General features: G+C 43.3%; 1 protein-coding gene across 1 annotated transcript in view; it reads right to left on the bottom strand.

Annotated features, from left to right (window-relative positions):
* Positions 1-20890, bottom strand: part of C2CD3 (C2 domain containing 3 centriole elongation regulator) — a 69919-nt gene that overhangs the window by 45732 nt on the left and 3297 nt on the right. Inside the window, exons 5-18 of the mRNA XM_066621885.1 lie at positions 20217-20431; positions 19388-19520; positions 16106-16231; positions 14537-14681; positions 13606-13766; positions 12715-12942; positions 11209-11321; positions 7068-7186; positions 6149-6271; positions 5191-5682; positions 3688-3839; positions 2634-2877; positions 988-1171; positions 26-209 (exon numbers count right to left, since the gene is read on the bottom strand). Coding sequence (XP_066477982.1) covers positions 26-209; positions 988-1171; positions 2634-2877; positions 3688-3839; positions 5191-5682; positions 6149-6271; positions 7068-7186; positions 11209-11321; positions 12715-12942; positions 13606-13766; positions 14537-14681; positions 16106-16231; positions 19388-19520; positions 20217-20431 — 2619 coding nt within the window. The remainder of the gene's footprint in view (positions 1-25; positions 210-987; positions 1172-2633; positions 2878-3687; positions 3840-5190; positions 5683-6148; positions 6272-7067; positions 7187-11208; positions 11322-12714; positions 12943-13605; positions 13767-14536; positions 14682-16105; positions 16232-19387; positions 19521-20216; positions 20432-20890) is intronic.

The raw sequence follows: 20890 nt of genomic DNA, 5'->3' as shown, positions 1-20890 counted from the left end.
TGCGCTGTATTGAAGTAGTACATACCTGCACCAGATTTCAAAAGGAATTCTTCCTCCTCCTGCTAAACCCTCTGCAGAGAAAGCACTGAGCAGCAGCCTCTGCACAGGGACATCAGCAGGGACTAGCAACGAGTGATGACGCTCATCATTAAAGATGGGGTCAGGAACACACAGTGTTGTTACTGAACGGAAAGGCTTTAACTCCATGCCTGTGAAAGAAAAACAAGGCTGGTTCAAGACCCCAGAGGCCAGGGAAAAGTGACCTTATTCATCTCAATACTGATCCAGTGCTAACGAACCAAGAAAAAAGTCTGAATCTTTTCCTTGGGGAAGAATCTGTGCCTTCTGAGGCCTCCTTCCATCTTGCCCTCTCAGAGCCTCAGCAGAAGAAGCACTTCTGAAAGGGCAGCACTGGGAAAGCCCAATCATTATGTGGGCTGGATAAAGAGCTTCCACTGGCCATATCTGGCTGGTGGGTCTTATGTTTAACACCCCAGTGTAGACAGAATGCATACAGAGATGGTTTTATCCCTCTTTCATAAGATTGGTGATTGGCGGAAGATTTAGACAAAAGGAGGTATTTCTTCATGCCTTTGGGAAATTATTAGTTCTATTTTTTTAATATTGCAGTGTACCTCTCTTCTGTCAGCTGCTGAGTTTCCTGGAAAGTGGGAAAAATAATTTAATAAATAAAATGAACCCATCTCCTAGTGATTAGAGTAGCTGCAATGTATGGGCCACTGAATAGCGAAAAGGAGGAAACAAACCACTAACACTTCAATTCCATCCTCATTTTAGTTCCTTTGTGAGAAGTCAAAATATGCTGTTAAACCAAGGCAGCAGTTGGTGACAGTATCACCATGACCAATAAGCTACTACTGAACATTTAATTCATCACTCAGCAAGCAGTTAAGAAACTGGAAGGAAAATTCAGGAGCCAATGAAATGTATTGGCTGGCAAACAGCACTTCTACAAACCAAACCTACCGCTCTCACATGACTCTGTCCCACGCCGCATACTGGATTCCAGCTCTTGAACTGGAAAAAGGTATTGCACGTAACAGTCAGCCTCTCCCCAGACTGTGGACTGGAGGGGAGTGAGCCCTTTAACATTCTCAATGTGGATCTCAAAGATGTGTTCCATGAGTCCTTCCCCTTCTTGCTCCAACAGCTAAATAAGACATAATGAAGTTCCTGTGACATAGGGCAGAACCTGGTGGAAGGATCTCATCCAAAGAAGATTCTTTTAGACCTCACAATCTCAGATTCTGTGAGCACATATCCTCACAGGCATAAAACAATCAAATCATATCAATGTGATACACCAATTCTAAATGCTTTATCCTCCCCTCCCATCAAAATATTCCCAAATAAAAAGCCCTCAGGGGCTCAGCGAGGCTCAGTCTTTGGTGAATGGAGGGGGCTTTTGTTTTGAGGCCGCTGCAGAAAATTCCTCTCCATGTGCATTAGAAGGCCTAACTGATGTGCATTCATGCTCTAGAGCAGGGGCCTTCAAACCCCGGCCCGGGGGCCAGATGAGGCCTGCAGCGAGCCTCTATCCAGACCGCAGCCGGCCTCTTGTCCCCTGAAAGCCTCTGGCTCACTCGACTGAACATGACCAGAGCTGTGCTCTGATTACATCTGGATTATAGAGCTGTGCTCTGATTACATCTGGAGGGTGTTCAAAGGGCAAGAGAGGCTGAGTGAATGAGCCCACTCATTCATTCAAGTTCCATCTCTAATTTATTTATTTAAATTTTATATTTAAATTTTTTCTGGCTCTCAGCTCTGTGCCAGATATTTCATGCGGCCCTCTGGCCAAAAAGTTTGGAGACCCCTGCTCTAGAGAGACTCAAGAATCCTGGGGTCGTGATCCAATTCTGTGAGGTATAATGGGTGCAAAGTACTTACAGGAGCAGGGGAAATTTTGAATTCCCAAATTTTGGACAGTCTTTGAATTATTCTCATAAGTAAAAAAAGGAGTTTTGCAAATTCTGAATATCATTACAAACAAGAGCTGTAGACTCCTAAGGAACTTAAGAAATTTCCACCCACACCTCCTGGTAGCAGAAACATCTGCTACCAGAAAAATTTGTTACATTTAAGCCATGTCTGCCCAATGTTGCATATACGCAACAGGGACCAAATGTGTACACCTGTGGGAAAAGCAATTATCTTCTGCTTTCATTACAAATTGTGGGAAAATTAAGAAACCTGTGCAGTTCAGGTTACACACAAAAAAGATATAATGGATACAGAAAATGGCAGCTAAGGAGGATATGGAGAGTGGATCACCTTAAAAGAACACAATAGTTAGTTGGGCCACCTCAACCTGGACAAAAAGATGGCTTGGACAAAAGAGGGGTTTAAGAAATCATCAGTGGGTTGTAAACAATAGATAGGAAAAAATTATTCACTGTCAAAAGGAATCATTCAATGGAACTGAAAAGTAGAAGTTTTAAGGATGTTATTTCAGTTACTGAAAGATAAGTTATTTCCTCCGTGAAACACTGATAACTTGAGATGGTTCACTGTTTACAGGCTGGCCCTGATATTAAAAGGTGTGAATCACTATAATCCAGTCTAAATCTAGGAAAAGGAAATTAACCCAAGACACAGTTAACCGAAGATACCTTTGGGAGGGGCATCGCAAGGGGATCCAGAGAATGCACAGGGCGCAACAAGATAGGTGGTGCTGCCCCTTCTTCATTCTTTAGCCTTTGCAGTGCCACAACCTGTTCAGCAGAGCCCATAGCCAGAATGACCTTCAGGCTTCCACTGTTATTGCCAGAGAAGACATCAACCACAGGCATAAAGCCATCCACAGCGAGCACTGGATACTGAGCCTGAAGGAGCAAGTTAGAAATCTTGGGATCCCTGGAAAAAAGAGAAGGCAAGACACATAGTAGCAGGGCAGCTTCACTGTATTCATATGCATTCAATTCGGAACACATGTTTTTGTGTTTCAAAGATCTTCTGTAGAGAGGGAAAACTCCATATATGGACACGGAAAACAATAAGAAAATCCAGAGGGTGATTCTTGGGGCTATGGACAGGATCCTCAAGACTACAATTATTTTAATGAAAGAAAACCATTTTGGTGAATAATACAGCAACAGTATGTGTACACAGCGTGCTTCCAGAGTTTAGAGCATTTGCACACGTGGTGAATTTTCCACTTGATCAACAACCGAATTGGCTAGGGTTTTGTGTACATCACTATTTATGGAGTTGTGAGGATTAACTGAGAACAATGTACATGAAGAGGGTGGCTGGGGAGACCTCAGGCTGCAGGGGGTTGTCAGATAGGGCATTCCAAGACAGTGGTAGCAGCAGGGGTGTCCCTAGCTATACAGAAAGTTCAATAAAAGAAAATGTTCATTGTCTGTGCTTCTTCTCTGACCATTATTTTCATTCATTTCATGTCATGATTGTTACTAAAAATAATATTCTCATGGAGATGCCAAGAATTTATGGGTCCCAGGTGACAAATGACCTTCGTTACACTGCTGACTGATATATTTTAGCTCAAGTTAAGCCAAAAAGATATGTAGGAATTAAACACTCTCCCTGCTGCAATAAACAATCTGATTTTGGAGAATAATCCATGCATCTTGAGTACTGACAGATCAACAGAACACACCATAAACTAATCAGAAAGTACTAGAACAAATAAAGACATTTTACCTGAATGAAACGTAGAACTGATGTAGTGGGAGTTTCACCAGTCCTAGCAGCCTGTCTTTTCCAGGACTATGAACCTTATTCCAGGCCTCTATAACCATGACATTGTTTTTCAGCCTCTCCAGAAGTTTTGGAGTTAGGGAAATAGGAGTTACCTAGAGATTCAAGCAAACAGTTAACAAAGGAAGCAACTTGTGTATCCTGGAAAGTGCTTTGTTTTAACTTTTCAGATACAGAAATAAAAATTACAGCAAGTTTTAACTTGGGGCAAACAGGTTGCCCTTGGGTTAGATACAGCACCCAAAAACCATTTTACTTACTCCCAAGCAAGTTTACCAAATTTTAATCAAGGTATGGTAAAAAGTATGCCAACAGTGTCATTCTTAAGGAAGAGACCATTGGTTTCAAATCAGCCTTTCAAATGTTGATTTGCAAGGAAATGCAAGTGATACATTTTACATTAAGTGTCTTGTTAGGCTTTGTATGAAATGACCTAGGTATGCCAGAGGGCATGCACTCCACAACTGAGATGCCCTTGCTAGTAGGTGATAGCAACCTTAATAGGGAGACCTGCCAAACATGAAAGGATTGGTATGGGCAGCTAAAAACACCCTAACTCCCAGACCACTGTCTGAATCAGCCATGTTGAAGCAAAAGGCAAACAGTAGATGTCTGGTCTGTATTTTGTTCTATGATCTTATGTGTGTTACAGCCACCCTTATGATTTTAAAGGGCTGCTTCTAAACACTGTGGACTAGTTTTACCAGTACCTCCTCAACCACATCAAGACTTTGTGAATAAACTTATCAAAATGCAAACTGAGTAAATTAGATGCCAATTAGCCATGGTCTTATGCAGGGGTGTCCAAAGTTTTTGGCAGGAGGGCCACAGAGTCTCTCTGACACTGTGTCAGGGGCAGGGGAAAAAAAAACTAATTTACATTTAAAATTAGAATAAATTTACATAAGTTTACATAAATGAATATATTAAAGATGGAACTTATATGAATGAATGAAGGTCCTGCAGTAGCTCAAGGCCTATAAAAGGCCTTGCACAAAGCAAGGCTCCTTTGCTGCTGCATCAGAGACGTGAAACAACAAGCAGTGGAGGGAACCCTCATCCACAGCTCACGTGAGACATCAAACAGTTGCCCTCGCACTGAGAGCAGATGTGTCGGGCCAGTGTGGGCTCCAACAAATCTCCAGAGGGCCAGAGGCTCATTGGAGACTGGGGGCTCCCTGAGAGGCCTTGAGGGCCGCAAGTGGCCCCAGGGCCGGGGTTTGGGCACCCCTGGTCTTATGGTACGCTTATGGCCTTTCATTGCTGCCTGGTTCGTGCCAAGGACCGTCAAAGGAAATTCCAAACTTCTCAGCACAGTTTTAAAACTTCAAAGGACCAACTTCTTCACATTAGAAATGGATCAGCAAAAGATCCTTAACATAAGGAACTTTCGGACTGTGTTTTATTATGGATTCTGACACAACAGAAAGGTGAGCCATGTCTTGCCTGTGAAAAATGGAAGGTGGGTTGTGCAGTGCCCCATATGACCGCTGATCTTGTCGTTTCTTCTGTGCTAAAGAGTTTGCAGTTCAAATACACATTAAAAGGTCTGTGCATTCCAGTATCTCTGGAAATGAAGTCCTTCCCTTCTGGGATCATCAAGAGGACATGTAACAGCAAGCCATCCTCTTCTGAAGTTATCTGGGCCAACAGGTTATGGGACACCGACAATGTTGGTCCCAACTGCTGACTGACATCTGCACAAGACTTTTCTAAATCTGTGGACAAAGGCTCTTGAGTACTCTTTGGGAATTGGCAATTACTTTGCTTTAATAACTGAGGGTTTTTGACAGATGCGGTGCTCCCATCAGTGTTGTGCAACTTTTCACCAGGGCTTCTAATGGAGTAAATGGAAGCTTGTGATGCCACATTCACAGTCCTGGCATTAGCAGCTGCACTGGAGAAGTCTTTGTTGTCAGCGGCAAGCTCCAATGATACCTGTGAAATAAAGTCGGAAATATCAGGCTACCTGTCCTCTATGAATTACATGCTTCTATCATTATGGTTTTCAAACTGTGTTCCTTGGAGCCTTTGCAAGTGTTCTTCAATTATAAGGTCAGTAATGTGGAGAGGGCTTTCTAAAAACACCTGAACCATTTCTACTGGTCTTGTCTTCTACCGTGTCAGGAGACTGTGGTGTGTGCAGGTGAGGTCCAGCATGTCTGGTCATTATGTTGCACAGAATATCGATTTAAAGCATCCCCATGGCAGGACAGAGGAAAAACACTGCTCCACGTGATTGCAGTCCACAGGGCTGTGAGTCTTTCTGATCACTGTTGAAGGGTTAGATGACGGTGGGCGGCAGCAGGAGTATATGTTTTTTAGAAGCAAAAGTACACAATGCCCAAACTTTTCACCAAAAGGAGCAACTCAATTTAGAACAATATAAAAACAAGTTATTTACCTTTAATGGACCCAACTGAGCTGGACAACCTTCCTCTTTTACAGGTAAGTCACAGCTGACTGTTAGTTGCTTAGACAGAAGTACATCCCGCAGTTGAAAAGCTGCTGAGCCAATCAACAGTGGCTAAAGATGAGAACAAAAGGAAAAAACTGTGCATTTATTTTTGCAAAATTTATGTTGTGTGGTACTCATAGTGACGAAGTTTCCAACACAGATTGGATAGAGTAGGATGAAAAGTTTACAAAATGCCAACTATTCAGGAAACAAAGCTGTCAGGGTGTCTGCAGCCCAGATTAAGTGAGGGAAAGAAAAGCTGTCAGCTGGGCTGGGATTCAAACCTCACACAGGCCCCGGAGACACCACAGCTTTGTGGAGCAAGTCAAGGTGTGGGAGGAGGTCCCAACTGAAAGAAAAGGTAAGGGGCAGAGAGCCCAAAGGAAAGGAGGTTGAAGGAATGATTCAGAGTACACAATGGACTGGAAAAAGATGACCCTATCAGAAAACTAAGTAGACAGAAAGGAGGTTTGAGGAAAAGGAGACTCAGAACAGAGGAAAGGAGGAGCTAATGTGCATGAAGTGGCCAGAGTTTTGAAGGGTCCAGGACTGTGAGCTAGGAGTCAGAAAGTTGTGGAGTAGAAGGCTCGTCATTGAGGGCACATAAACAGCAGGGCACAGAGACAATGAGGCTGCTCTGCTGCTGGGTTTCATGTTAGTGACTGTATATAATTTTTAACTGTAAACTGCACTGTAATTGAAAGGCTCTTACAGGTGGAAAACAGCCTAAAAATGAAACAGAAATACATTATTATTATTAATTATTATTAACAGTATTTATATACCGCTTTTCAACAAAAAGTTCACAAAGCAGTTTGCAGAGAAAAATCAAATAACTAAATGGCTCAAATACATACGTAAGTACCTTTCTTTGTGTGCCTTTTTTCGAGTAGATATTAAATACAAGGTCTGAGTTCCACCAATGCGTTATCATTGTTCCACTGAAGTGAACAGGGAATACATATCGCTGTTGGAATTTCACTGCTGTAAATACAATTTGTCAGAAATAGAATGTCAGAACAGAAAAAAAATTTTTGGTTAAAATTGCAAGGCTCCGACAGGAGGAAGAGCATGTGGTTTCCAGAGGTGAGTGAAGAAAATGATACAGGGATAGCCCAGATCAGGAGAATGATGGCTTTCAGGTCAATGTTCAATTAAATTCCAAATTTCAAAGTTTGCTGCTCTTAATTTGCCAAGGGAGTAGGCAGGTAAGTCTTTTTAAGTGACTGCTTTTTTTGTGTAAATTTTGTTGCCCCCAAGTAATACAACAAAAAAGAATTACACAGAAGAAGTACTCAGAATAAAATGGGAGGGGAGATGTATCACATTAGGAAATCAGTCTAAAGATACTTTCAAGATGGCATGATGTTGGCCCTGCTGAGCAATGTGTTCTGGTGAGCACAACAGAAACTGATCTAGACAAAGGTCACATCACCCGACATTCCACCAACGTGGGTTGTAAAAACATCTCATATGCGTAATTTCACAATCGGCTGGCACTAGATCTTTTCTTTCACCTCTCTTTTTGTGGAGTTTTGAAAACTGGATCTGGCATTGCCCAACTCCTTTGATGAATTCAAACCAGGATTTCAATGAGACAACTGGGGGTGGGTGGGAGATTTTGTAGTGATGAACATCAACCAATTGGTTAATCACTAAGTGCTCCTGCCAGTATGCAAGCTACTTAAGGTCCCATAACTGAAAGGTAGACATTTTTCCAAGGTATTAAAACTCTTATAAAACAATGCTATTTTATTTTTCAGGTATAACATAACAATATGACGCCTCACTTTAACACAGAAATACTCCAGGTTGCATAAACATATGCAAACATAGGCAAAGCATGATAGCTATGGAAAAATTACATTGATTGACTGATACATCCCTTCCTATGTCATAAAATAATACCCAATTTTAAATGCTCAGAACACAGCCAGTGCCAGGGATCAGTCAGGTTGGACCCACAGGTATCCCTGGCTCTGGGAGCTGGCAAACAGTAATGGTGGCAGCACAAATCACTCAAGTGATATCACTACTTCCTTCTGCACTTCCCCTCCACAATTGCTTCCTCAGAGGCCCCTGTGATGATGCAGGAGCCTCTGAGGAAGTCCATTCATGGGGGACAGGGGACAACAGAGTAATTCATTCTCTGACCACCTCTGCAATTGCCTGCTCCTCTCTTTGCACTACTAGGGTACCGAAACAGAAGCCTACACAGAAACCACTGCCCTTCTCTTTCTGTTCATCCAGCAGCTAAGGGCAACAGTCACTAGCTGCACTTGTCTCAATGGCTCAGTTGCAAAGAGAGAGAAGAGACCAAACTACACTGTTTTCATGATTCCAGACCAGGAAGGTTAAAAGAGGGTGGTTTGGCTGCTCCTCTCTCAGTACTATTGGGACACTGAGACAGCTGCAGCCAGAGACCTTGCAGCACCCTAGAGGCAGGGAACAGCAAGAGAGAGAGAGAGAGAGAGAGAGAGAGAGGGTACACACATATGTGGAAGCAGGGCTTTTTTTGTAATGGAACGCACCGGAACGGTGTTCCGGCACCTTTTTTCCCCCCTCCTCCTGGCCCCCACCTTTTTTCCCCTCCCTGCGCCACCCAGCACTGCTGGCTAAGGAGGAATTCGAACCTCCATCCTTGTGCTCCACAGCCCAGCACTCTCTCCACTGGGCTATAGGAAAGCCTAGAGTTACAGTGTTCAGAACTAATATATAAGGTCCTGAGCCCAGCTGGTGGCCATCATCGCCTCAAGTATTAGTTCCAAACACTTTGAGCCTAAGACTTCCAATGGTTCACTTACTAAAGTGCTGGTCTGTGGAGCCAGAGGTTGGGGGTTCAAATCCCCGTAAGGAATAATTTTTTTTAGGTGGGGAGGTAAATAAATAAAAGATTACACTTGTTAATCTTAAACTTGTTCTTGTAAGTGGGTTCCTGCAACTTTATTTTTTTTTACAAAAAAAGCACTGCCCCTGCCTCACCACACTCAGCTCTTGCCTGAGCCCAGCCCACCTTTCCTCTCCCCGCGCTCTGCTTCCCCACGCTCAGCTACCAAGCCAGTGAGGGCGTGGGGACATGTGCTGAGGAGGAGGACGACGACGAGGGACAGCAAGCCAGGGAGACGGGTTGCAGCACCCAGGTACTGGCTTGGCAAGAGGAGGGGGGAAGGAAGCTGGCTGGTGCAGCCCCTGCACCTGAGACAGCCTAGGCATGTCTACTGAGAAGTAAGTCCCCTTGTGTTCAGTGGGGCTTACTCCCAGGAAAATGTGGATGGGATTGCAGCCCAAGCCTATGCAGGTGTACTGAGAAGTAAGTCCCCTTGTGTTCAGTGGGGCTTACTCCCAGGAAAATGTGGATGGGATTGCAGCCCAAGCCTATGCAGGTGTACTGAGAAGTAAGTCCCCGTGTGTTCAGTGAGGCTTACTCCCAGGAAAATGTGGATGGGATTGCAGTCCAAGCCTATGCAGGTCTACTCAGAAGCAAGTAATTCATTCATTTTTATAGTTATTAATATAAGGCTTGGCTGATCTAAATTAATTAAGCAAAAATTATTACTAATAATTTAGTAGCTTTGTAATGTCATCAACAGGAGATTTAGGTTTTTAACTATAAATGGGGAAGCTTAAGTGTCCTGGCTGCATTATAACAACACTTAGGAAATATGTATTCCTCTGTGCAGTAGGTCAGATCATTGTTGTCTATTAATTTTTGGTTTTTTTAGACTATATTTAATAATCACTATTATTATAATGGGGAATGGGGACATAGTACACAGGGGAAAGGGGGGAACCACAAAAGATGGGTTAATGAATTGATTAAGTTATGAAGTTATGAATCAAAAATCATGTGGTCACACACCCTCTGTTGGTTCAAGATGAGTTGTAAAATAGATTATATTCCTGTATTATATAATTTATCTATTTTACAATTCATCTTTTGTGTTTATTCTTCTGCTCCCCCCTTGTGTGCTTATATTGCGCATTCATTGTTATCTGATCACATATTTCTCTTTTTTTTGCACCAATCATGTTTCAATGTCTTGAGCCAATAGAGGGTATGTGACCACATGATTTTTGATCCATAACTTGTTTATTAATCAATTAATTAACCCATCTTTTGTGCCCCCTCTCCCCTGTGTGCCAATTGATTTGGGTTCAAACAAATCTGTAGAGTGATGTAATGTAATCATTTTTTATATTTTGCCTTCATCAATTGTTTTAACCAATATTTATTAAATGTTTTAAAAGTTTTAATTAATTTTTTTGGTTGTTACATATTTGCAAATACATGCAACAAGCCGTGATATAATCCTTGGTGTGTGCTGCAGAGGTGGTCCGTCTCTTTTTGTTCTTCTCTCTTGAAGATCTCCCCTCATTTTCTAGTTCTTAAGTAGTTGGGGAATGGGGATTTAAAGAGAGAGAAATGAGATGAATAATTAAATAAATAAATAAAAGATTTATTTTATTTTAAATAAAAAATATTTTATATATATATATATAAATTTAAAAATAAATAAATAAATAAAAGATTAACAAGTTGTTAGTTCCTGCACCTTTTTTTTTTTTTTTTTTTTTTTTACAAAAAAAGCACTGTGTGGAAGAGTGCACACATCAGTGCCATGGAAGGCCTAGTGCAGGGGTTTCCCTGAGGACCCCCAGAACCTGGTGCTGATACCGTTTCAGTGCACATGTAAGACAGTTTGCGTCTGAATTATAAATTCAGGATGGACAACCACTTTTCAAGAGGTAATCTTTATAACGAGTTTCCTTAACTTGTAAGGAGTTGACCCTTGCAAGCAACTTCCATACTGTACCAGATCATTCTTGGATGGTTGGGATAGAATTTGGAAGGACCCCAATCAGAAGCCTCCCTCCCCTCCCACTGGCCCTAATTCCCATTCTCAATAAAACCATACACCATACATTGGGAAAGAAAAAGGACTCGCCTTTACAAAATCTTATGGAAAAAAGGTTCAGAAAGAATCCCCCCCAGCTCCCTGTCTTACCTTCACCTATGATTTTACTCGAAGCTATTCGAACTATTTCAGTTGTTATGGCAACCTGCCCAACTCCATTCTTTGAAGCTCCCACGGGAAAGTGATACTCAACAAAGAATGTCCTATGAACAAAAAAAATAGGCCAGGTACTAGATGGTTGAGTGACCAAACATAATTCTTCCTATGACCATTTATATTAAGAATCAGAGAATCACCACAAACCAAGATCTTATCAGCCTTCACTATTATAGGATTATGCTTTTGAGGGAAAAAATTCAACTACAGGTTGAGCCTCATTATTCGCATGGGTTCTGTTCTCACGTGGATGGCAAAAAACGAAATACAGCAAATCCATTTAAAAAACAAAGTTTCTTTGCTCCAGTGATTTAAAAAACAGCCTTGCTGACCTTTGTGATGTAAGATAAGAGTCATTAAGAAGACAATCCATCAATCAGTCCTCCTCCAAGAGCTTACAAAGAGCTGAGAGCTTACACTCAGCCCTTCCCTTCACCATTGCAAAGTGATCACCTTTCTTTCACTTGCTCAGGGGGAAGGGAGGAGTCGCCTGGAGAGAGAAGGATTGATAGCCAGGTGCCTTCTCTCTCTCTCATTAAGGAGGCTATTGTTAAAGGACTGTTCAGTTTTTTAAACTCATTTTAAAGGGATGCATTTTTCCCCTTCTCCAGGGATCAGCACATTCCTTCTCATTTGCAAGGACCATTCATGTTGAGTTAAATCCGTGTATAAAAAATCCGTTTATAAATAGTCTGGTCCTATACTACTTTTTTTTCTGACTTGACCTACTGAAATGAATAAGATTGTGGAAACGAAAGCAGGTGCTGAAGTGGTTTCAGAGACACTTAGATCAATTCTGACTTCAACCAGGGATTGTTCATTATTCCCACATATCTTTGCAAGAACCAGTTACAAAAATGAGACTGTTTAGTTGACTTTAGCCTTTGATCATTACAAGGTATTTAATGCATATATGTCATTGATGGTGTGTAGTCCAATTCCATCAAATAGTAGAGATGTGCCACTGACTTTAATGAGAATGGAAACAGTATACACCACAGTAAACAAACTAGTCTTTAAGGTACCACAGGATTTATTGCTTTTAGAGAAAAAAATATGCATAACCAAATGGTTCTACGTGCATGTAACATACAGGAACTCTCTGTGTGTCTGCTCTTGAGATCCAGACCCAAGGTCAAGTCACGTGCACATATTAAACAGGCAACCAGCAGCACCACACCTTCCAGTCTAGTGCTTTGCAATTATTATCAAAAGTTCACAACATATTTCTTAGGATTTGCAAGTGCCAGAATCTAAACTCTGGTAACTGGAGCAGTTTACAAAGAGGTATTTTTAACTACCCCCCAAATCATTACTTGTGACAGTCTGAAGCTTTGTGAAGAAAAAAAGTAACGGCACTAACTCCTGCCAAGATCAGAACAAGTGAAGGGTTAACCAGTCTGAGGGGTCACACAACTAAGATACAGTAAGAATTCTTACCTTTTCTTAGCCAATGTTGGTCTAGGTGGTTTTCCTGTGGCACTTTTTTTGCCTGGGGTGCTCTGTGCATTGTCTTCAGGAAGAATCTTTATACTCTCAATTACCACTCTAGCTAAATGAATCCGGCCCAGCACTGTCAGCCTGTTGAGACTCAAGTTGACAACTTGTGTTTCCTCAGCAGGCTCCATGGAAGTCTCAAGATCAGGTAAGGGCCTTGTTGGACTATTACTGGGAAGAGGAACACAAACAGTGAAGTGAGAAATATGTTCTAGAAAGTCAGCTCCTCAACCACAGAAATGTACCCTGACTGGGTGATCTGGAAAACTTTGTTACACACATATCACAATCCTCTACCCAACTCAGCTCTCCAGAGAGAATTGCTTATTTCAGCAGCAGTAAAGTAAAGCATACATTCTTCTGCAGCAGCCAAAATGGCTGGCTTAGACTCTGAACCATTATTTTTGTCCCAGACATACTAGCAAATCACAATGTGTGTGAATTCCCTCTTCCACCCCTTCTCTGGGAATGTTCAGATGCCATCTCAAACAGCAGCCTCTGAGGGTGAAGCTACATCCCAAAACATGGTTGCTCAGTACATATGCAACACAAACCACAGTTTGCCCAGTGTGGTTGCAAACTAGTTTCAAACTATGGCTTCAGCTCCTGGTTGGCACTCACAAATCACTGTTAGATAATAGTGGCTCTGATATAATGAAAAGCCACAGTTTGTCATGATGTCGGAGCCATCTCACTTCTTTAACTGACTGGGGAAAAAATGCTTTTAAAAAACACATACATTCTGCATGAATAAAAGGACCCTAGAACAGAATCCTAATGGAAACAGAGAGCCAGGATAGGTAGTATAACTGAGGGCTTAGCAAAAACATTTACCCATCTTTTGTCTTTAGATCTTTTCCTTTCTGGCATAAAGGACTGGACTCCAAAGGCTTTTCTGATCTCCATCGTTTGCTGCCATGAGATTTGTTCACTTTTCCAGAAAAAATAGCATCTTCCTCCTCACTGAGAAAGTCACTGAGGCTGCTATCAAACTTCTAAAAGAAGAGTTTGAGAAGAATAAAAGTTCCTTGATATTTGGAGAACAGTCAGGAATAGAGAATTAAGTCACCATGACGCTTGTGTGGTTCCACTGAAACTGAGACAGAGGGAGTCAAAGTGCAAAATGTAACACTGTTACTTTTTCTACACACCGTCAGTCTTTCAGCCCAGTCCTACCCAAATCCCACCCTTCTGGATGCACGCGTGCCAAGGAGAAGAGTACTGTATCCTATCGTGGGGGGGGGGAGACCTCTGGAGGTAAAGGAACTTTTGTTCTCTTGCTCACGGGAAAGCCCCCACTTTTCCTGTAGGTCTCCTTGCTTCTGTGCCAACAGTTTTGTTGGTGCAGGATCAAGGAGCGTGAAAGAGCAGGAAGAAGGATAGGATGCAGGTCAAACTGGGTGTAAAACACAGTGGAAAACCAGAGATTTTCACCATGGCTAGTAAAAAATATTATGAACTATATGTTTCTAGAACTTATTTGCAATGCTAGGTCACTGGCAGCGGAGCCCCAGGGTCTCAGTCTGGGGTCTTTCCCAGCCTTATCTTGAGCCTGTTTTAACTGGAGGTGTCAGGGATGGAGACTGAATGGAGCCTTATAAAAGTGTTTTCTCTACCACTCAACTATGGCCTCTCTCTACACCCAGGGTAAGCAACTGCATAAACTTGTAGCTATTTAACCTGTGAGCTGAACTGTAGTAACACAGGTCTGACTCACTGAAAGTTTTATCATAACAAAGTGTCCTCAACACCGCCTGGCACTTACTGGAGTTGTGTAGAACAAGTTCTCTAGCAAACTCTGGTCATAGTGGGGGTCATTCAGCTCACTGTCATACACATCACTTCCAAGAGAGACAGATTCTGGAGGGGAGCCGGCACCACTCAAAAGATGTGCAGGGGACAAATCAGTGCTGTGGATGGGGAGGCGGGAGAAGAGGAAAAGACAAATCAGTATTGCCCCAGCTATTTGATTTTTATCCAGCACCAATTGGTTGGGTGCTGAACACACCATAAAAGAGACTGACTCCCTGCTCAAAGAGCTACAAAATACACTTGATGAAATCAGAGCTGTGGGGAGAAGTCAGGGACTGACAATGGGTGGTGAGCATAAGCATGAGGGAAGACTGACAGCAATGCAAGTATTTCAACAAGAGCAAAGGCTAGTCTCAAATTATGCTTGTGATCCTAAGAACACTTAACTTGTACCAGGGTTACAGCCTAAAAGCAGATTTGGTGCCTTGTTTGTTGCATGCGTGAACTAGGCTTTAATTGTACATATGATAAACCATGAACTTTCCCTTCTAAAACTGTTTACCTTAAGCTCTGAAAGAATTCACGATCATTATAGACTCGGAATTCTCTTTTTCCGGGAACTGTGTAGTTGAAAAAATGGCATACAGGTGGAACCTGTTGAACTGTGGGGGTTCCCGCAGATAACAAAATCTGCAGTTTTCAGAGCTCATCTGAGCTCCGAACAAAGTTGGAGACTTGCTCTGGTAGCACCTGGAACTGTTCTGAGGCCCACCGAGGCAGCGCAGGGCCTTTACGGGCCTCAGAATGGCCTCCAGAGGTCCTAGAAGGGCACTTCTGGTTTTCAGTCAAGAATCGGAAGTGCCCTTCTATGCCCTCCAGAGGCTACTTTGAGGCCCGTGGAGGCCACGTGTGGCCTCCACAGGCCTCAGAAGAGCTTCCAGAGGCTCCAGGTTGGGCCAGACTTGGCTCAAACACAGGTCCAGGAACCCGTGTTGGGCCAGATCTGCAGATATAAAATCCATGGGTAAGTTGACTCAACCTGTATATGTAGAAATAAAAACATAGGAGCCCTGCTGGATCAGGCCAAGGCTCCATCTAGTCCAGCTTCCTGCATCTCACAGTGGCCGACCAGATTCCTCAGGGAGCACACCAGATACTTGTATCCTGTTTCCACTCCCTTGAACCTAGCATTCTGAGATGGGCTACCTCTAAAACCCAGAGATTGTATATAGTCATCATGACGTATCCTGCAATAGTCTTTTCCTCCATAATAAATTAGATTCATTGAACATAAGATTTACACAAGGATAGGGTCATGTTGCAAGTTTACTTTCAAGAAGGAAAAAAGTAGATAATCTGCCTCTTGTCAGATCTGGACAAATCTGCAGCCACCTGCAGTTAACAGCTACTAAGCCTTCAATATGTACTGAATGCTAGCTTCAAAAAGAAAACCTTTATTACCAATCCCCATTGAATGAACAAGTTCCTACACATAATCATATTTGTTTCTAGGGAGAATAATTTCTGAAGAATTCTCCAGGCATTTTTAGAACAGATACAGCAGTAATGTTGCACATAATACCTGTCGAATAACAGCTGGACTGCTCTGCTTTCAGCATGCATATCAAATTCCAAGTTCTCAGGCGGCGGCTGAAGAGGGTCTTCCATAGCAGATCTGAGGTCAGACTTCAGGTTTTGAAAATTCAGCCTGGGTCAGAAAGTCCAATGAAGATGAACCAGGAGAAGGAGGATTGAATAAGAACCACAGACAAAGCAGAACTATCAAAGTTTGCTTTTAATCATTTCAATTACAGTTACATATAGAGACACCTCTTGTCATACTTGGGTTTGATTTACATGTTTTTGAAATAATATGCTTGTTCAAGTTATACCAGAACCTAATTTACATGGGCAAATTTTTGAAATAATGTGGTCAACCTTCCCACAAGCTCCCTTTAGCGTAGTCAGGCACCACATGTGTGACATCTTCTACAGAGCTGCTGCTTACAGCTTTCTCAGTTTCCTTACATGGCATCCTAGCTTTCATTGTTGCTTTTTCAGCCATCCATATCTGTAGGCCACTCCCAGTAGCCTTCCTCCTCAACCATCCCTCTACATTATCTTGGACAAGTAGAAACTGTCAATTGTCAACTTAAGTTGACAATTAAGGGCAAAAAATCAAAACTTTAGATATAGGCTGATGGGTTCTGAGCTGTCTGTGACAGATCAGGAGAGAGATCTTGGGGTGGTGGTGGACAGGTCGATAAAAGTGTCGACCCAATGTGTGGCGGCAGTGAAGAAGGCCAATTCTATGCTTGGGATCATTAGGAAGGGTATTGAGAACAAAACGGCTAGTATTATAATGCCGTTGTACAAATCTATGGTAAGGCCACACCTGGAGTATTGTGTCCAGTTCTGGTCGCCGCATCTCAAAAAAGACATAGTGGAAATGGAAAAGGTGCAAAAGAGAGCGACTAAGATGATTACGGGGCTGGGACACCTTCCTTATGAAGAAAGGCTACAGCGTTTGGGCCTCCTCAGCCTAGAAAAGAGACGCCTGAGGGGGGACATGATTGAGACATACAAAATTATGCAGGGGATGGACAGAGTGGATAGGGAGATGCTCTTTACACTCTCACATAATACCAGAACCAGGGGACATCCACTAAAATTGAGTGTTGGGCGGGTTAGGACAAAAGAAAATATTTCTTTACTCAGCGTGTGGTCGGTCTGTGGAACTCCTTGCCACAGGATGTGGTGCTGGCGTCTAGCCTAGACGCCTTTAAAAGGGGATTGGACAAGTTTCTGGAGGAAAAATCCATTATGGGGTACAAGCCATGATGTGTATGCGCAACCTCCTGACTTTAAAAATGGGTTATGTCAGAATGCCAGATGCAAGGGAGGGCACTAGGATGAGGTCTCTTGTTATCTGGTGTGCTCCCTGGGGCATTTGGTGGGCTGCTGTGAGATACAGGAAGTTGGACTAGATGGGCCTATGGCCTGATCCAGTGGGGCTGTTCTTATGTTCTTAAGTGTTATATGACTTTTCTCCTAACCTGTACATATTGCATACATTCCTATGGTAAAAAAAATATTTTTAATTTATGCATTTTTGAGATACGCACTGATTTTCTAGAATGTAACACCCATGCAAAACTAGAGATGCCTGTGTATGTAGATACACCAGGTTACATTTTATATATACACATGTCTGAAACGGAAGCATACAGAAGCTCATGAATGCATATGCATTTTGTTCGATGCAGTTATTTTGAAGTTGACTGCTTGTATAGTTCTAAACTAGCTGAAGCTGTTTTAACAAAACATACTAACAGACCTATTTTGTCTAGCTAGCCCTACATTTGGTTACCAACCAACTTCAAGCAGAGGCTCGACAAGCACCTGTTGGAGATGCTCTAGGACAGGGGTGCTCACACTTTTTTGGCTCGAGAGCTACTTTGAAACCCAGCAAGGCCCGGAGATCTACCAGAGTTTTTTTATAATGTTCGTGCCATCATAACATATAACATTTATGTGTACAACGTATGTTGGTGTACCTTGCATAACCGCATGAGCCAATATTGCACAACACAACATCAGCTTCCAAAGTCAACCTGCACTCCTTCTACAACCCACAAACCCTTCCTGCCTCAGGTGCTCTTATATCCCTGAGGGCCTATTGCCTTCAAGTGGCTGCAGCTGTGCAGCACACTCTGCTGGATGCCCAGGCCTGACCCTTAAAGGGGCCACTGCTGACACCACATCTACCTCCTCACCAGATTTTCCTCCATTCCAATACAAGTGGGGGAGGGAGCAGATCTCCATACCTACCAGTGCAAAAACAGGGGAAAGGTGTGGGGGAGGGAAGATCTCTATATAGACATCACAGTAAGACCAGTGCAAAACTCCTTGCACACAGAACCAAAAGATGGAAGTTGGGGGGCGGGGCAGATCTCCATACATACCAGTGCAAAAACAGGGGAAAGGTAAGTCAGCCCCAGTAGAGTCAAGGGGGCTTCATCCCAGGGATGCATGGACAGGAGAGCGGCTGCTCTGCCTGTCTACTCAGGAGTCAGCCCCAGTAGAGTCAAGGGGGCTTCATCCCAGGGATGCATGGACAGGAGAGTGGCTGCTCTGCCTGTCTACTCAGGAGTCAGCCCTAGTAGAGTCAAGGGGGCTTCATCCCAGGGATGCAAGGACAGGAGAGCGGCTGCTCTGCCTCTCTACTAAGGAGTCAGCCCCAGCAGAGTCAAGGGGGCTTCATCCCGGGGATGCATGGACAGGGGAGCAGCTTGAGAGCAGCTCCTCTGCCTGTCTACTCAGGAGTCAGCCCCAGTAGTGCAGCCCAAGAGCAGCCCCCAACGCCGCTCCGGATCTAATAAGGCACCCCCCCTTCTCAGACCAGCCTCGCCTCTGCTCTCTGCCTCCGCCTCCACAAAGGGGGGCCAGGCAGAGGGCAGTCCTGCCGCAGAACGCCCCCGCATTACAAGAACAGCCCCCGACGCAGGGACTGCGGCTGAGGCTCTAACAAGGCGCCCCCGGGGAGGGCTGCGCGGAGGCCACGGCCGCTCACCTCGCTCCTTGCCTCAGCAGCGCTGCCTCTCCCGCGCCAGTTTGGAGAGACAGGGCTCCGCGATCGACTCATTTTGCCTCAAGATCGACCGGTAGATCGTGATCGACGTACTGAGCACCCCTGCTCTAGGAGGATTGCCTGCTACAGGCAGGGGGTTGGACTAGATGACCTATTAGGGCCCTTCCAACTCTACGATTCTATGAACTAAAAACATATGATTCATGCTGCTTTTGGAGAACACACTGAATACCACAGTACACAATGATCATTTTCACTCCCCACACAACTCACTTTCTGATCGGCTTGGAGACATTTCTCTTTAAAGGAGGATGGGCTTCAGACAACTCTAATACATGTTCTGGACTGGACTTCAATGTAGATGCAACCATGGCATTTCGGAGCTTACTGCCTTTATCCAAAAGGGCTAAGATAAAAAAAAGCAGAGCAATGAAGTTTTAGAATCAAAAACATACATAAAGTTTTACCAAAACAAATGTTTCTTGTGAGCCAGTTATTCCAAAAGCAAAAAGAACCCAACACATGCACATGTCCTTTAATAAGTCAGCAATTTTAAAATACAGGTCCAGCCTATTTATACACTGATTTTTTATACCCGGATTTGACTCAACACGAATGGTCACTACAAATGAGAAGGAATGTGCTGATCCCTGGAGAAGGGGAAAAATGCACCCCTTTAAAAACAGTTTAAAAAACTGAACAGTCCTTTAATAATAGTCTCCTTAATGAGAGAGAGAGAGAGAGAGGGCAGCTGGCTGGCAATCCATCAGTCCTTCTCTCTCCAGGCGACCCCTCCCTTCCCCCTGAGCAAGTGAAAGAAAGGTGATCACTTTGCATTGGTGAAGGGAGGGACTGAGTGAAGCGCTTGGAGGAGGACTGATTGATGGATTGTCTTCTTAAAGACTCTCATCTTAGAGTTAAAAGGTCAGCAAGGCTGTTTTTAAATCACCTGAGCAAAGAAACTTTGTTTTTTTTAAATTGATTTGCTATAGTGCATTTTTTTGCCATCCATGTAAGTGCTTGCAATGGAAACCAGCGAATAATTAGTCTCAACCTGTATTGTTTACAGTCATACATGCAACCCAATGGCTGCCTAGCACACCTGAAAGGAGATCTTTTGCAGCTGGGTTGTGCCAATCAAAAACACGGACAGGATCTGGGCTTCTCCCAGCAAGTTCAGCCTCAGGATGAAAGTTGCCAGAAAGCAATCCTTGTTGCTTGGAAGCATTTTGCTCTGCAAGATGATGGTACTGAGGTTCAAAAAGGTCTTCTTTTACATTCTCAGAGTTCTCTTGAAAGTACAAGTGATCCTTTCCCCTGTTCCAGAACAAGACATACACAGCACAATGTATAATGCAAGGAAGATAACTTTGGTGATCCTCCTGTTACATACAGTATGTGTTTAATTCTATGGCAAGGCAAAGAAAATAACTCCAAAAACGGGGGGGGGGGTGTTTCTGGAACTGAAACCCTGCAGATACCAGGGCATGCCTGTATTGGCAAGTTCACTGCCATCACTGTCACCTCAGAAACTTGCAAATAAGTTCTATGGCATGCAAAGTCAGGTTTGGCTAGAAAACCAACCCCAGAACAATCACACCAGAACACCAAGTTAGATCATACTCTCTAGTAGTGTCACTCTCCAAGTGATGCCTCAGCATTGAATCTATTAGCAGAGCCTACCTGGGAGCTCTGCCTGAGGACTAATCTAGGAGAAGAGATGAGAAAATTGAGTCTGGATTTGAGTATGGGCATGCCAGGACACACACAGCTCAG

Source organism: Tiliqua scincoides, chromosome 3 (assembly GCF_035046505.1).
Source record: "Tiliqua scincoides isolate rTilSci1 chromosome 3, rTilSci1.hap2, whole genome shotgun sequence".
In the NCBI taxonomy this organism is placed as follows: Eukaryota; Metazoa; Chordata; class Lepidosauria; order Squamata; family Scincidae; genus Tiliqua; species Tiliqua scincoides.
This window is presented reverse-complemented; position numbering and strand designations above follow the sequence as displayed.